This window comes from Rhea americana, unplaced genomic scaffold (genome assembly GCF_003343005.1).
Source record: "Rhea americana isolate MKP2758 unplaced genomic scaffold, rheAme1 scaffold_80, whole genome shotgun sequence".
Lineage (NCBI taxonomy): Eukaryota > Metazoa > Chordata > Aves > Rheiformes > Rheidae > Rhea > Rhea americana.
Genome location: NW_028186979.1, coordinates 265,966 through 283,597, shown reverse-complemented (window position 1 = coordinate 283,597; position 17,632 = coordinate 265,966). Strand labels below are relative to the sequence as shown.

The window sequence follows — 17,632 nt, the reverse complement described above, 5'->3', positions numbered from 1 at the left end:
AGAATGATAGAATGCTCTACATTTCACTCATTCTCATCTGTTGAGCTTGTACCTCTTTAGGTAAATTAATAATTTTCACTGAACTGAAATACTATTGTATACATAACTAATTTGAAAAATCAACAAACTTKTATTCAATACAATTAAATGAAGTAAAAATGGCATGTTTTGACACTGCACCTGCTTAAAATAATATGAATCAGTAGTAGAAACTAGTAGGGAATGCTGGAATATAGTAGAATTACAGAGGTGATTTTTTTATGTATTTTAAATAGTATTTTTTACATTTTATTATAGTTTAAATAGAAGAGAGTTATTTGGGGCCAAGCAACCTCAGTAGGTTAGAGAAGTCTCCTGCTGAGTGTGACCAAGACAGAAAAATCATTTACCATAAAGAAATTTGCCTCCACGTTCYCACAGAGACCTGCCACTAGACTTACTGTTCTGTCTTGTAGCTATTTACCGTATTTTAAGCAATCATTGATTTAAATGGGAGTGAAAAATGATCCTTTSCTGCAGGAGTTTATTTCTGCAACTGAGAAGATAAATCACTAGGCTGGAGTCAGTCTCCTTCTTTGAATTTATTACGATTCTTTCACGCCTATCAGTTCAGCAGTCCACCTTCAATAGGAGGGATGAAGAATGCTGCCACCTCTGCCTCAGAATAGCCCACAGTCTGCTGACATGGGCATCCCACGGGAATGCTGGGAGGGTTCAAGCTGTAGAGCTTGATGGATCCAAATATCTTATTTTCTGGTCAACTACTATAAGCGTCAGTCCATTATGCTAAGTGAAGTCAGTACTCTTAAGAGCAATTTAATAGGATGCAGTGATATACAAATTAATTGGATTTGTATATACCTTGCAGATTGGGTTTATTGGGACTTAACTGCAACATACCTGTTTTTTTGAATACCCTAAAAGTCTTCATCGTAAAATATGGACCTTGGAAGTCATCTGGTCCAAACCAAAAATATCGTATTCAGTAGGACAAGCGTAAGGGCCTTGGGAGCTTCATGAGTGAAGGCTTACGCAGAAGTCTGCTTCCAAGTAGGCTCTTCCTAAGCTGCTGTCCTCAGCTGTACTTTATTAAAATTACACCTCAGTGATACTTCAGATACTTAACAGCATCATAAATGGTAGCTTATTTTGCATGTTTTTGGTAACCTCACTAGGTTTCTATATAGTAAGTTTTTAGGTGCCTATTATGTATCAAATATTTTGTTTTACATTAAACTAAATTCTCATATTTTAAAAAAAAAGTGAGAGCAGAGTTATTTGAGACACTTTTTAAACTGCAAAAACATTTTATAAGGTTTTTCAAAGTATTAGTGCAAAAAAAAATGTGGGGGGAAGGAAAGAAACCTCCAAGAAAAACTATTATTCAGCTTTAGGGCATAATATTGTCATTATCTTATTTTGCTGGTGTTGGCTTTGTAGCACAAGGCTTCTGAAATGAGAAGTCACTCTTATAAAAGAGCAAAAAAATGAAAAAGAAGGCTAGCAGACAAGACAGATATGATTCACTTTATCAAAATTAGGTATTTAAAATTAACTGAAACTTTATTAGGCTCCCTTTATAATTCATGTTGGGAAAAGGACACCTATAAGAGGAGTTTTTTCCTCCAGATATGTGTGTCATGTCCCACCTGTGATCTGTGAGGTAGCATATTATAGAGAGGAGAATATTAATTTTTAATCTGATTTAGAAAGTCCCTTCTATGTCTCTGTTCCTGTACTATATATAGTTAAAGAGGTATGTTTAATTGTTACAGCTTAGAAATAATAACAATAATAATTATGTTGAAAATTAGTATTACATTTGTATCAAAAGATATTCAAAATCAAGGAATTGAACTTTGGGGAGAAAAAAGGCATATTTTCTGAAGAAGAGTCCTACTAACATTGAGTAGGACTGCATATTTTAATGAATAAAAATTGAGTTTCAAAATGTAACAGAAATTATCTTCTAACTGAGGAATATAAATGTATACACAATTTATTCAATTTCTTTAATTATTAATATCTATATGTCCTCTTGGAGTTTATCACTATGAAATTCTAAAACATTCTTTCCACAAGAATTATTTATGATAGCTTCTGAAAAACTGAAGTGGCTGAGACATGCAGCAAAAAGAAGTGTGTAATATTCAAAAGTGTATTTCAGGAAGCCCAAACATGTATTCTCTTGAAAGCAAAGAGAGCTGAAGTGTGAGGGGAAAATAAGACAAATGTAGTGGACCAGGGAAATACAATGAGCAATAAAAGAAAAAATAAAAGCATACAAGACAGATAAATCAATGGGGTCATTGCTATGAGCAGGGATAAACAAGTCTAAAAAATAAGCAAATAAGGGAATGATCGCAAAAGCCAAAACTGAAAATGGGAAGAAAATTGCAGAAGCTACRAGGACAAGCAATAACAGATTTTACAAATCTGTGCGGAACAAGAGGTCAGTGAGAAAGGCTGTGGTCTCCCGATGCGGCTGGGGGGGAAGCGAGGGGCGGCGGAGGCAGAGCGTGCTGGGGAGCCGAACGCTTCCTCTCCCTCGGTGCGCTCGCCGTCGAGACCAAAGGGAGAATGCCAGAAACAGAGAGAAGCGTCCTGCAGGCAGAATCTGAAAAATTAATGAAACAAAGGATGATAGCAGAATAGGTTAAGAAAGAAAAAGAAGAAAATAGGGCAGCTAAATAGTAGGCTCCAGGTCTGGTGGCCTGTTTCCTGGCCTTCTGAAAGAGCTGTCTTTTTTTTAACTCTCACAGACTGAGGTGTGTAGCTGAAGAGCAGGAGGAAGGCAGTGCAAGGCTCTGCCTTGAAGGTTTTATAAGAAGCACCCAGGTAATGCTAGCTTTGCAAACTATAAATCCAAGCAGAGGCAAGAATAAATTCTGGACCGTAGAGAAAAGGAACAGCATATTGGTACAAAGTAATTAGGAAGGACTTTACAAAAACTGACTCAGAGCTAACTACCGTAACAGATATCCCTGGRAAAGTGGCAGTTTCCTCAGTCTTACAGTGTTGGCTCAACCTTGTAAAATTTATGAATGTGCTTATTTCCATTAGTTGCTGATGTCTCCTGAATTTTTACTGCATGAGCAAAGACAGTGAGAATAGATAACCAACTAAATTTGAATTCACAATTTTATTTTGATAGCTAAAGTTGCAAATAGTTATTTAGTGAGATTTATAAAAGTATCAAAACAGATCAGGCAGATAACTGGCTTTGGTTCCCATTGCTGGTTAGACACTTTAAGGAGGCCTGAATCCAGAGTAATGTCTTAGATTCTCACATAATTTATAAAGTGTTCTGTAGAAAAGCATAAAGCTAAAGATTAAAATAAAGGATTTAAAATGACCAGAAATTATTATGATGACAATTCCSTTATACCTTTGACAAACAATTTGTATCTAAAAAGACATACACAATTATATTTAGATGACAAATACAAAAATTAAACAATTACAGCCAAAATAGATGTAGTTATTATAATGCTGTCTTAATTGCCAGTTCCTAGGCTATTGTGAATTCTTAGGGGACTTCTTCCAGGCACTGCTAAGTTAAAATTTTCTGCAACTATTTAGTGTGGAGGGTGTAAAGAAGACAGTGCCAGACTCTTCTTAGTGGTATCCAGTAGATGACAAGAAGCAATGGGTGCAAACTGAAATACAGGAAATTCTGTCTGAACATAAGTAAAAATTTTTTTATTGTGAGTGTGGTTGAACACTRGAGCAGGTTGCCCAGAGAGACTGTRGTGTCTCCATTCTTAGAGATACTCAAAGCTAGACTGGACATGATGCTGGGCCACGTGCTCTAGGTGACCCTGCTGAGCAGGGGAATGGGACTAGATGATCTCCAGAGATCCCTTCCAACCTCAACCATTCTGTGATTSTGTGATTCTTAATTGAACAAATATGTGGGAGTGGGGGGTGATTCTGGCTTTAGTGTGACCAAATTTAAGTTTAATTTATCTCCAATGGCCAAATATTGTAACGGTTGAGCATCTACTTCTACATTTTATCACTGATTATTTTAGCTTAGAGCTGCCTGAAGCATCATCTTTACCTCTCATAATGTTCTAAGAAGGTTATTATAAAAGGAAGAAAAGAAATCCTAGGGGTTGTTGGGAGGAATTTCTTCCCTGTGAGAGTGACAGAGCACTGGAACAGGTTGCCCAGAGAGGTTGTGGAGTCTCCTCTGGAGATACTCAAAGCCCACCTGGATGCAACCCTGTCTACCATGCTCTAGGTGACCCTGCTTGAGCAGGAGGTTGGACTAGATGATCTCCAGAGGTCCCCTCCAACCATACCCATTCTGTGACTCTATGATTTTGTCTAAGTCTACTCACATCTTTGAAAATCAGGATTTTAAGAAAATACAGTTTAATGACAATAAGTTTGAAGAACCTATAGTGAGGGCAATATAAATCACAAAGAGAAAGAACAGAAACTAAGACAAGAAACTAAGGCACATCCACTCAGTGAATATTACCCTTTCTGCTTAAATTACACTGAACAGCTATGCACGTTTCTAAAATCCACCTAAGCCCCAGGCAGCGATTCAATCCTGTTTTCCAGGACTGCAACCTCTGTTAGGCACCTAACTGAAACAGGTTCCTCTCTAATTATTCAGCCATTTCTCTGCATACTACACACACTTGGAAATTCCTGTTCTGAGGAAAAACTTCCCTGTCTTCTCTCAGAGCTCCATTTAGTTAAACAGTTTAGATAGGTCCTAAACTCTTTCCACATTACCAGGAGAAATTCTAAARTAAAGTGGATGTCATCAGAACTACAAAAATAATGTTTCTCTTTTGCCCCAGATTTTAGGTACTGCATAGACTGATGGGGACTGAACTCCCATTTCTGCCCTGACTGTAATAATGTGGGAAGTTCTCTGTGAAGATGTATTCTATTTTTCCTCTTGAATCTGAGCAACTTTGTCCTCACCAGGTGTATAAGATTAATCACAGGCAGGAGGGAGGATTGTGACTTGGCAGAGAGCAACAGTGGGGACCTAAGAACAAGGATTCCCAACATATTAAAATGTTTTACATTGAAGAATCTTTGGATAGAAATATAATCCAAAGAGAAAACACCAGAATTGTAGGCCTCCTTCTTTCCTAGGTTTAATGTTCTAAGAGTAGTAGAGGTTTGGGCTCTTGTTCGCCTTCTATGTAGTATCAGATTGTGATTTTCTTGCAGCCAGTTGCACGGGAGCTCTGCTTCTAGAAGGAGATGCTCTTACCCAGCATGTACCACGCTATCTGCTAACCGGAGAATGTTTCTTGGGATTGGAGGCTCTGGGTTCATTCCCTCTCTAGCTATACTAAGCCTGCACCATTAGGTCTCTGTGTCCATTTCTGCAAATTCTATATTGTGTTATGACATACCTGCACCCAGATGAGGAGGACAGGAATCTGACTAGATGCAGGTGCACAAAATTTTCTTAGTGTTTCTCGATAGTGTTAATGGGTGACAGTTGATGTCTCATTTAGGCACACTGTATTAGACCTTAGAGACACCTACAGTCCCTACACAGAGAGTTAGTGGTGCTTATGTTGTAGAGAGTTCTCCCTTAGCAGGTTTCCCATGATGCATACCCGTGTTAGGTGACTGCATATGATCCGTAGATATGAGTGTGATGAGCTGAACCARCCCCTCTGTGAGCATAAACTTTACAGTTAGAGTAAGACAGAGGCTAAGTTAGGCACTTACATAAAATGGACTACTTGCTACCTTGCTAGTAGCRGGTAAACTAATTGGGCTACATAGCTATTGGAATGCAATTAAATCTGGYCAAGATCAAGAACACGCAGACACCACAAAGAGCACATCTGTAGTACTAAGTGCTGTGATAAACTCTATTTTTTAAGTGGTTTCTGACTGTGAAACATTATAAGAAGGGAAGAAAATGATAAAGATCTTAGTGGTTTGTAATCATGATAAGATGTAAGCAAATATAATTTAAAGAGGAGATTATAAGTTGATGTACAGAAAGAACTAGTGGGAACAGTTTAAATGTCACAAAACTAGTCAATCACAGGAAAGGAACATGGCAATAAGTGCTACTCAAACAGTGTGGCTTGAGTAGCACCTAAAATTGAACAATAAAGAAGTTCAAAGRGAAAGTTTTTAAAATAAAAAAGTAATTAGTGTGTGTGATCACCCTCTGTAGAAGGTTGTAGAGGTTATGCAAGGATGATCATGTTCAACAAACACAGGTTATACAATGTTTGAGAAATAGGTGGCTAGTCTAATAGAAAAATAATACAACTGGCCAAAACCCGGAAATGTTATGGCTATCGTGGAATGTTGTGATATATTAAAATGTTCAGAGCACAAGTGGTACTTAGCTACTTAGCTTTGGAAAATTTTGACTTTCTTCACTGACAAAGGATTTTATTTACTATTTGATTTTTTCAGTACAAGAACATTTCTAATGCTGGCCCTGAAAACTTAAGGGAGCTTTCTTTCCCTTTTATTTAGCTCTGTAGCATATAATAGGGAAGAACAGTGGAAAATTTAAGAGCAATTCATTATTTTTAATAATAACAACAGCAACAGCGTTAAGAATGCAGTCCTATTTTCATTATTTAAATAGCACAGGAACACATCTTAATTGTACACAATCAAAACCTTACTGACTATTACAAAATTATGTAGTATTGCTTTTCTTCTGATTATTGTGCTAATAGCTAACAGGTAGTAAAARTTTGCTATTTTTAAACTACCTTCAAACAAAGGGTGGAATATGCAAAATAGAAAAGAATGAGAAAGAAAAACACACATTTGTATTAGTTCTGTAAATGTTATGCTGGCGTGTACCTGTGACATTTTCAGGCAAATAATGGTTGCTTGCAAGTTCAGAGGTTTTATAAGTGTTCTCTCCCTTGGTCATTATTGCCTAAGCAGCATTTCAGTTTGAAAACATGCATTTTGAGAATAGCRATTAATCATGGTATAAAACTAGAATAAATGACTAAATGACACAAGTTATATAATCTGACCTACAGAAATCTTCAGGATAGTGTAATAATATGCATCTTTTATTTTTGAACAGTGTTTATGGCTGTCCTTTGGCAAAAAAAAGAAAAACACAAGATAAGCAACCCCAAGAACCAGCTCCCAAAAGAAAACCCTTTGTGGTTAAAGCAGACAACTCTTCAGTAGATGAGTGCTATGAAACTGATGGCACAGAGGAGATGGATGAAAAAGAAGAGGAAGAAGAGGAAGAGGATGAAGAGGAGGAGGAATATTCAGATGACAATGAGGAGCAAGCTGATGAGGAGGAGGATGATGAGGAGATAGATCGAGAAGAAGAAGAGATTGAAGAAGAAGAAGAAGAGGATGAAGAGGAAGGTGAAGATGTGGAGGATGAGGAGGAGGAGGAGGAGGAAGAAGAGGAGGAGGAAGAGGAGGAGGAGGAAGAACGTGGTAATAATCAGAGTATTAGTAAAAAGTAAACACTGTGTGTTTTCTGGGTTAATCTTCCAGTGTGGTGTGTGAGGATTTAGCTGTGCAGTTCTCATTAAAGCTATGCARTTAAGTCTCTCTGCTCCACACTGAAAATATACCCCACTGTGTTCTTTTAAYATTTATTTTAATAAGCCTGTCTTCCAAATACTTTTTAATACACCAGCACTTTTGAACAAGCAAACAAGGAGGGTGGAGGTGTGTTTGTGCTAAAAACATTTGCAACAAATGTAGTCCAAATAATGGATTAATACATGCAGTTACCAGGAGGATATTCACAAAGATACAAGCAAAGCATCAGCTACAGCTGGATGCCTGCACTGATCATTTGCAAGTGTATTTGCTGGATCTGCTTACATAATGTCAGTGAGTGCCCACATAAATTCTGTCACAAGTTTGCAGATAACTTTTTGTGAACAAAGATGAGCCTATTTCTTTTGAAAATTTTGCTCTCCAATTTTATTCCACCAAGAAACTATTCAGAATGAACTGTTTTAATATATTTTGGTTCTTTGAGACTTGGATGATGTGTACTTTAGTTGATTATATTAAAAATATAGACAGTGAAAGGTTTACATACATAAATTTTCTCTAAAATTAATATTTTCTGGTTTTAATGCCATGACATAAATGTCATGTAAACATATTGGTCCCTGTTAGTAACCAAACTAATGCAGTAGCATTGTGATTAACCTATTCACCTTCCTCTTTTGGGGGATATTGGACTGTCTGTAACTAGTATTTTCTAAAATTATAATCATTGTTCACTTACTCAAGAGTCCATATGCTGATGACAGACATCATAATGCACTGGGGTGAAATGAAAGAATCATGCAAAAATTAATGAGCTATCTAAAAAGTATTTTGTTCCCATTTCCAGGGAACACGTTTTTGGTTGGGTAGATTCACCTTTCTAACCAATAAAAATATAAGAAAAGCTTTCAGCACTCCTCAGTTGGATTCCTCTTAGCAACCAGGTATGAAAGTTGTATGACTTTTGTTTCAGCATTTTGTAAGGTCAGATCTTAAATCTTATAGAGAAAGACTTTGGAAGTTTTCTTTCCATTCAGGCAAGACGGTGGCCAGTTGACTGTAAGATTTTTTTCAGATACCTGGATCTGTAACGTTCCCTCAATTGCTTAAATTTACCAACCACATTGGTAAAACAAAAATACCTAATCTGAAAAGTTACACAAGAATTTGATGCAGCAGGAAATGATTTCCTTTTGCAGAGAACTGTTGTTTCAGAAGCTKAAAGAGAAGCTATCTTAGATCAAGCTGGTGTGCAACTGCTATTGCTATCCTGATAGACGAGTGCAGTAAGTCTAGCAGTTTTTAAAAGATAGTGGTGACTGAGCTTGTTGGTACTTAGGTCATGGTGAAACTGTTCCTATGATGTGGGCTGACATGAAAACTTTGAATCTACACTATAAAAAATGGCTTTGGGAAAAAAAACTTAAACAAAACTAAAGAGCTCAAGAAAATTGCTTCTGGCAAGCCAGCAGGCTTGATACTCAATTTACTTCTACTGACATTATGAAACACAGTGCTTTGCTTATTCCAGCACATTTACACATGCACTTAGTGGTCCTAGTCAACCTATAGAGGGTAACTGATTTTTGACTGCTTTCCTTCCATATATAGTAGGCTGTGGTTAAGAACTGAAAGTTAAGAATTTTGCAGAGGTATATGTATTAGCTGCTCTGCATAGTACATTGAATTAAAATTCATGCAAGACAAGGTTTTCTTAGGATCCCATGTTATTCCAGTGATAATACATATGTTTATGGATAAATATATATTTATATATATTCTATATAAAATATTATCCATTAGGAAAAGAGTTCATAAAATGGGAAGAGTGATAATAGAATTTTAAAAGAAAATTATTTTGTGATCTTTCCAGAATCAACATATTAATCACTATATGGACAGTCCCAGTTATAGCACAGCTGTTTCACAATGTAGAGTTAGTAGCAATTAATGAGGAAAGTAATAWGGGATTTTTATGTCAAGGAGCAGGGTTTGATAACAGGACTTGTTCTTGGTGAGGTCTAAAAGCTAATTAATAAAGCAGGTTTTCTTAGATACTTTATTTCCTATTGGTTTTGACAGGGATCCTGTCATTTCATTTTCTTCTGCTCATAACAAAAGCAGCTTTGGTGGAATTTGGACCGTTTGTTTTCCAGGAAAATGAAGTGCAACCAAAGGAAGGGATTCTAAAAATAGGTGGTCTGAATATGGCATTTGCCTTTCTCTATTGAGATAGGGGAAAATTAGGTCTAGCAGCTCTGAATTTAGTTGTCTGAATCACTCCCTGCTCACTTCTATTTAAATATTGTGCTAAACCATCATCCACCCTCTAAGGCACCTTAGCAGGTAGTCTGAATGTGTCTTACTCTTCCTTTCCTTAGAAACAAAATGCAGAATTATCCTTTGGTGATGAGGAGGCCTGCATGGTCTTCATAAAAGTTTCTATCACTTGTGCTGTAGCTTATAGTAGTTCAGAAAATTTCCGTGTCATCTAGATGGACAAAATAATTAAAATCTTAGCATCTGTGAAAGAAGTGTTCACTCAGCAAGTATAAGACCACAAAACTAACAATTAAGGGAAAAAGATTAAAAAAGATACCATKTCCTAAACCAAATTCATTTTTCTGTTAGAAAAAGATAAATCCTGAGAAACTCCAGTACCTCACTGGCATGTCGTTGCCCATACTTTGTGATAACAGAAAGTGAATTTTGAATAGGATTCTCAAAGGATTATAGGCAATATAGGTACATAAATCTCACTGAAAATATTAGGAAATTTTCTGAAACCATTTTGGCCTTTTTGAAAATCGTATCTTTCCAGTCTAGTCATTGGTAGGCTAAAGGACTTGGAAGATTCAAAAGCTTCCTAAAGCAACACTCTTACAAATACAAAATACAAATTAAAGAAACAAAAAGACTTTTTTAGATCTGAGTCACAGATTCTGTGCTCATATTTCTGCATATAATCCCTTGAATTAAAATTAATGCTTAAAATTCCCCATTAGTGACCAGTATATCCTCTTTAAACTTCTATTAAATGTACTAAATCTCTTTMAAGAACAGGTATCCATCTACCTTATTAAAAAGCACAGTAGTCTTGAAAAGCCCTTATGTACAGCACCCATTAAAGAAAAGGTAAATCTTTCCAATTTCTCTTATATCCTAGAATTTCACTTATATCCTAGAAAAAAAGGCAGACAGATGACCTTTGTTAAGATAACCTAACCTGTAAATTCCAATCCAAATGGGAAGCAAATGAATGAAGGAGTAAAAGAAAAGGCTGCTTTTGGAGCTTCCCTTCTCCATGATGGTTACTGCATAAAATCTTTGACTTGAAATCTGAAGGACACATTTGCTTAGCAAGGCAAACCAAAGTACTTCCTCCTTTTCAGAGGAGCTCACTTCAGGTATCTGGGTCCCAAAGACTGTTTCACAAAGCTTTTCTATTATAGAGAGAAATCTCCGTTGGAGAAGCTACCGGAACAGATGTTCCAAGGCACCATTTAGCCTATATCACATGAAGACATTCAAGATGGCTTGTACTCCAGGTATTTCATAATTCGCCAGGGGCAGGAGGAGTCAGGCTGATCTAAAGAAAGTTGATACATCAATCAAATCCATTTCAGATAAGAAGTTGCAAAAATTGTTGAAATTTACTAAAATGTGAATCGCCAAGATACATGAATCTGCTAGACACTACCTTTCATGGTCTAATAAAGTCAAGGTAGCAGACAAATTTAATATACCAGCATGTGGTACTGCACTTAATTTTTAATAAAAATAGCTGTAAGACAGAGATAGCAGTACATATTCAAGGGAACATGATACAATGGGCTTTTTTAAAAAATAAGGGTTAGCACATGAAAGTAGRGAGAGTTGTCCCACCTATTTTCACATTTCTTTAAACTGGACAATTATTTTTCATAATCTAGTAAAATGATTCTTTTTTTCTTCCACTTGTATGAACTAGATTCAGACACACAGACCTTCATAATTTGAAATACACCTACAAGCTTTATTAGCATTGTCAGTGCTCTCCTTCATCTTCCTGATCCCTAAATTAGATTGCTTCTGCAGCAATTATGCATGTCCCTCTAAGCAAGAGGAGACACAAACACCATTCTAAAGATAAAAGGATCACATGTGCTGAGGAAACTGTGGTAGTGCACAGCTCTCTCACTGTCCTTGCAACTTAGGAAATTCTCCTTCTGCAAAATAAAGAAGACAGCTATGTATTAGCAAGGTGGACTGTCCAGCCTGCTGACCACAAATCGTATTCATTTATTTAAACTGTCAGCAGGAAAGCAGTCATCTATTTGGTGAACAGAGTAAGTGTCCAGTATTAATCAGAGCAGAGAGCTGGACTCACATGTACCTCTTAGGCAAAACAYTGAATAGAAGAAAATTATAGCTTTAAATGAAGAAGCCAGAAAACAACATCTCACTGTTTAAAACAATGTGAATGGAAAGAGGTGCATTTTCCAGAGCTGAAGAGGACTTAATAAATATATGCCAGCCTCACTAGGGGGAAGCAAATATTAACTCTATGCTAACAGACTCTATTGCTATATCATTTCATCTCTTTTATAAAATAATATAGGAGCTCTCCTTTTTTTCTGCTTCTGAAGAATGGGCAGACAGTGAATTGGATTGAAAACTGACTGTACGGCCGAGATCAGAGGGTTGTGATCAGTGGCATGAAGTCTAGTCAGACTGGGGTTAGTACTGGGCCCAATACTGCTCAATTTACTCATTAATGATCTAGATGATGAGGTAGAGTGTACCCACAGCAAGTCAGCTGATAATTCAAAACTGGGAGGAGTGGCTGATACGCTGGAGGGTTGTGCTGCCATTCACATCAAGTTGATCATCAGCCAGCAACGTACCCTGGCGGCAAAGAAGGCCAATGGTATCCTGGGCTGCATTACGCAGAGCCTTGCCAGGAGACTGAGGGAGATGATGTCTATTCAGCTCTAGTGAGGCCACACCTGCAGTGCTGTATCCAGTGCTGGGCTCCCCAGTATAAGAGAGATATGGAGCTACTTGAGTGAGTCCAGTGAAGGGCGATGAAGATGATGGAAGGGTTATAGCATCTGTCATGTGAGGAAGGGCTGAGAGAACTGGGATTGTTTAGCCTGGAGAAGAAAAGGCTCAGGGGAGATCGTATGAATATGTAGAAATAACTGAGGAGAGGGAGTAAAGAAGATGGAGTGAGGCTCATGCCCAGTGGCAGGATAAGAAGCAGTGAGCACAAACTGAAACACAGGCAGTTCCATCTGAATTTGAGAAAAAGCTTTTTTTTTTTTTTTTTTTTTTAGTGTGAGGGTGACAGAGCACTGGAAGAGGTTGCCTAGAGAGGTTGTAGAGACTCTGTCTTTGGAGGTATTCAAAAGCCGCCTGGATGCAGTGCTGGGCAGCCTTCTGTGACCTTGCTTGAGAAGAGTGGTTGGGCTAGATGATCTCCAACGGTCCCTTCCAWTCTCAATCATTCTGTGATTCTGTGAAGAAAAAGACACTGTGCTTAGGGTACTTCACCAAAAAAATACGAAGAACAAAAAAATGAATAGAGATATGGCTAGAAGACTTTACCTTGACCATTATGTTTTTTCTTCTACATAAGATGATCAAGTTGCCTTTCTGGTCTAGTTACAAAGTGCACAAGCCTGGAAGTGGTTGGGTCAAACCACTGCATAGGACAACTCTTTTTCCTATCTTCTTCCCGTACTGAAGATACAAATATACACTGCTACATGTCTTGATTTTTAGCAGTTAATATTATTTCATCTGGAGACATTCAGACTAAATATTTTCACCTTTTTTTTTTGAGATAATGTAATTAAAAGAATTTGAAACAAGTAATTCAGAGCTGAACACCTCAAGGCTGTGAAGTAGGATGGGRAAAGAGCTAACCAGTAAATACCTGTTGGATACCTCCAGTTCTTATGGAAAAGGGTTGGATCTATTTATTGTACTTGGTATATGTTTGTGGGCAGTTGGTTGGATGGTTGGTTAGTTGATTGCTTAAACATGAAAGTTATGTTAATTTAGGAAGTTTTCACTTGTTTGTATGTTCTGTGCTCAAGATGTTTACTATTTGCTGCTTGCAGTATAATTTGTTCATGGCATCATTTAAAGATCATCTTTAATTTTCTGAAGTGAAATTGAGCCTGATACTTAGCTCCTTTACATCAGGATAAATCAATAACTTTATTTAGGTCAATAGAGTTATATTTACATGAGATAGTGTTGCTTTTGTCACACACAACTTTTCCTTCCTTGTGAAGAAACATTTTAAAAGACTGCCTTCTATGTGAAAGGTTAATAAAGGTTCAGTAAACCTTTCAGGCTCTGCCTAGAAACTTAYGCAAAACTTTATGCAGTTAGTAGTCCTGCTTACTTTATTTCCATATTTAARGTTAGGAATGTACGTAAGTGTCCTTCTGATTTGGGGGTTTACATACTTAGTTCTTTTCTTACAAATAGAAGGCCTTAAATGATAATATGAAATATCAGATCCTTCAAGTGCAAATGATTCAATACAGCTTTATGCAGTGTAAAGAAATTATTCACCTTAATGAGACAAATTATTGATCTTTGCCAAACATAACTTGTGTTGACATCAGTTGAAATTCTGTAGAGGGTGTTGGGATGCTTCAACTGTTCACAGCCTGAACTTAAACGCCTTAGCAAGAGCATCGCACAACAAATTCAGCACCACACTTGATTTTAATCCTGTTTTCATTCTGAATCTGTTATGTGTGCATTTGGTTGCTTTTGGTATTAACTCACTGACTTGTTTAGCTCAGTTGGTTAGAGCGTGGTGCTGCTAATGCCAAGGTCGYGGGTTCATTCCCCGTATGGGCTATGCTGAGGGTTGGACTAGATGATCTCCAGATATCCCTTCCAAMCTTATCATCCTATGACTCTTACATCTAGTGTTAGCTGAATATGAGATATTGGGCCCATTGAAATGTCAAATTATTTTGGTGCTTCTGTGTGCCTAGACCCAGAGGTAATCTTGCCAGAGAAGTAGGTCTAGACAGCAACCATATATCACAGCAGTGCTGCTTAGGATTCTTGCAGTTGCAATCCACAAGAAGAGGGTTCATAGAGGCTATGTATTTCTGTGTTTCCATTACATCCTACTGTCTGCARAAAAATGCAGAGTGGATCCTTGACTTTGCTCCTTTCATCTGTTGCCTGACAGGATGATATAGTAAAATTACTTCTTTCTGGAGTAAGGTAGATTGGAGAAGAAATTAAAAATACAAGTGTTGTAGTGTTAGAACTGTATTCTTATTCTCACTAGACTCTCTGAATACAGTTCCTTCCCAGTGATCTACTATTTTTGGCACAATGGTGCCAAAAAACTGTTGCTTACGCCATATAGTGCCTTAAAGATCCAACAGTGAATTCAGTTCTATATCAGCTCTGTGCATCCATATTTGCAAACATAATGACTTGATGTTATCTTAGAAAGTCTCACTTCTGGGATATGGCACTTTGGGAAGAATATTCACAGAATGTGCAAAACTGAGCTATTCATATTATCTATTTGAATTCCATTGCCTTTCAGAAGAGCTTCTTCCAAAACTACATTGTCCAGGCTTGCATGGCAGCTTACACAGAGACTACAGACTCTGTATGARTCTTTCTTGATCCTACAGATGTAATGATTCTTAAAAATACTCAAAATAGTTTTGCTTGGTCAGTGTTATAGGTTCCTATTTTTCCTCTCGTGTTTAGAATGCAGCTGTAAGGACAAATTTTGATCGCACTATTCATTCACAATTCCAACTGGACTAAAATATATGTCCTAAAAAGTGCTGAATGAACACAAATGGCAACATTTCACCCTGAAAAGCAGAGAACCTTGTTTGGTTGCTGTARGAGTTAATTTTGCACTATAACAGTTCCTCTGGGAGATAATAAAATGAAAGAAAATTGCAGACTGGATTGATCATTTCTTCTGATCCATATCTACTCTCATGAATCAAGTTTGCAATCCTACTGAATGCCTCAAGTTACAGAAACAAACAAAAATATGAAAAAAGCATTATTCTGAAACAARAGCAGTGATGTTTAATAAGCATATTTACCTAATCCTGAATACCTTTTATTAAGCAAGCATTTCTTCCTCATATTATGGTTTTCAGAACATTTCAATTTTCTTCTTCTATCAGCTATACCACACATGGCATAGTCCTTTTATATCATAAGAGGTACTTTCCCTTGTATGAATTAATTTATTCTACAAATGTTCTGTGAAAGCAGACTGTGGGAGACAAAATTAATAAGCTACACAGCAGTGAAGGCCAATTCATTTATCAGAAGACTGAGAGGGCTAATGGTGGGAAGGAAAGCACCTCAAGAGTTTGGTTAAGGATGTAAAATAGTAATTAGGGAAGACGATTGAAATAGTTATAGGAATTAAGCTAGTTTTGGTCACTCTTGTTCTTAAAATCCTCAAAATTATTTGGCATATAATGGATTCATACAGAAAGTACTGAAAATGGTCAATCAGTAACATTAAGCATGTAAAGTACCCATCATACTTGTTGTTGAGTTGTTAAGCTTTTTTCATACTATTTCTAAGGAACTCTTGCCAGATTTTACATGTTTTATGCACTAAATATTACTGTTTAGCAGAAATTTGGGGTAGCTCTATAGGAGACAGTTTTGACAATTAACAGGATTGACAGTGCAGCACTGGATGTGAATTGATTAGTTGAACAGATCAATCTGATGATTTTGTTATCCTAAAAACTTAATTTTGCATGCTATTCTAGTAATAGGAAGAGTAGCAGTCTAGTTTTCAGCAGTTACTGTAAAGCCAAAGATACTCCACAGTTGTAAAACAGCTGAATTTACAATTAAGAAGCAATACAAACGAAAAAGACAAACAGGAATTTTCTTCCTTTTACTCCTTAGATATGGATTAGGTGATAAGTGAAAGATCAGTGTGACTTAAGTATTTCCAATCACATAATATAGAGGTGTTTGCAAATCTGCACAGGCCCACATCAGGCTGGGTTATATCCTCACTTTTTTTCAAAGCATATGTGATAAGACTGTGTGGTTGACATACACACTTCTAAAGCGGGCTGTGCAACTGCTTTCCTTCTGATTTCTATTGTATCATATATATATGAAATCCATAATTTTACCAATTGCCTCAATATTTAAAAGAAGTCTTTATAGAGATACATCAGCTAAGCAGCTTCCTGGACACCCTGCAAAGCACTGGATCAAAATCTTTATAGGATAACCCTTAGATGTTTTGTTATCATCTCCAATAATTAAAACTATCATTCAACTTTCAAGTCTCACATCCAACTGAAAGTTGAAAGTTGTTTTGTGWTCCACTGAAATATGTTGAATAAAACTTTGCCCTCAGATAATTAAGCACAAAATATATTTAATAATCTTTTATTAATAATAGTTATTATTAAATAATAATTTAAAAATAATAGTGGAAATACAGAATAACTGATAATTATTACCAGATTGTTAGGAATAGGAGTGGAATTAAAAAATCAAAATATRCTTAGGTTAATGATGTAGTTTGTTATTATCTAATGAGAGCAATCTGTGTGTGTGCTTCTCTGAAAATATAGCCAAAAAGGGCAATTTTTGTGTGAATAGAAACTAGAATACTTTCTCGAGAGTCAGAAATCCTCCCATGTTTGATGGAGTGGAGTAAATGTTCTGAAGTAGAATGGAATGGAAGTTCTGCCCCTGTCTGTAACTTGGGTACCTGAGTTGAGTGTGAGAGGTGTAACAGGAGCTCAATACCACATTTTCATCTTTCGTAGCAGAGAAGGCTAGTAGTTAGACTGTTTTTGCACAAGCAATGTTCTTAGGCACTCTGCTGAAGCTGTATCCCATCCTAGAAAAGAATTCAAAAACAGCAGTAGACCAAAAGGGATCATTCTTCTGGGAAAGCAGGACACGCTGGGTTCTTGTCTTTGCTCCAAGGACATTCGAACCATTTTATGAATTGACTGCTTAATATTAGATTACAAAATCAGTCATGGGAGCAGGGATCAGAAACCACTTTTCTTTCTCATAGATGAGTGCCTTTGCATGCAATGTACAGTGAATGCAGGATATTTTTGCATGATCT

General features: G+C 36.8%; 1 protein-coding gene across 3 annotated transcripts in view; it reads left to right on the top strand.

Moving 5' to 3' along the window:
• Window positions 1–17,632, top strand: part of MYT1L (myelin transcription factor 1 like) — a 127,130-nt gene that overhangs the window by 18,527 nt on the left and 90,971 nt on the right. For 2 of the 3 annotated variants that reach the window (XM_085322949.1, XM_085322948.1), the window contains exon 4: window positions 7,061–7,431. In XM_085322949.1, coding sequence (XP_085179075.1) covers window positions 7,061–7,431 — 371 coding nt within the window. Of the gene's footprint in view, window positions 1–7,060; window positions 7,435–17,632 lie in introns of all 3 variants that reach the window. The other variant, XM_085322947.1, reaches the window with a different exon arrangement.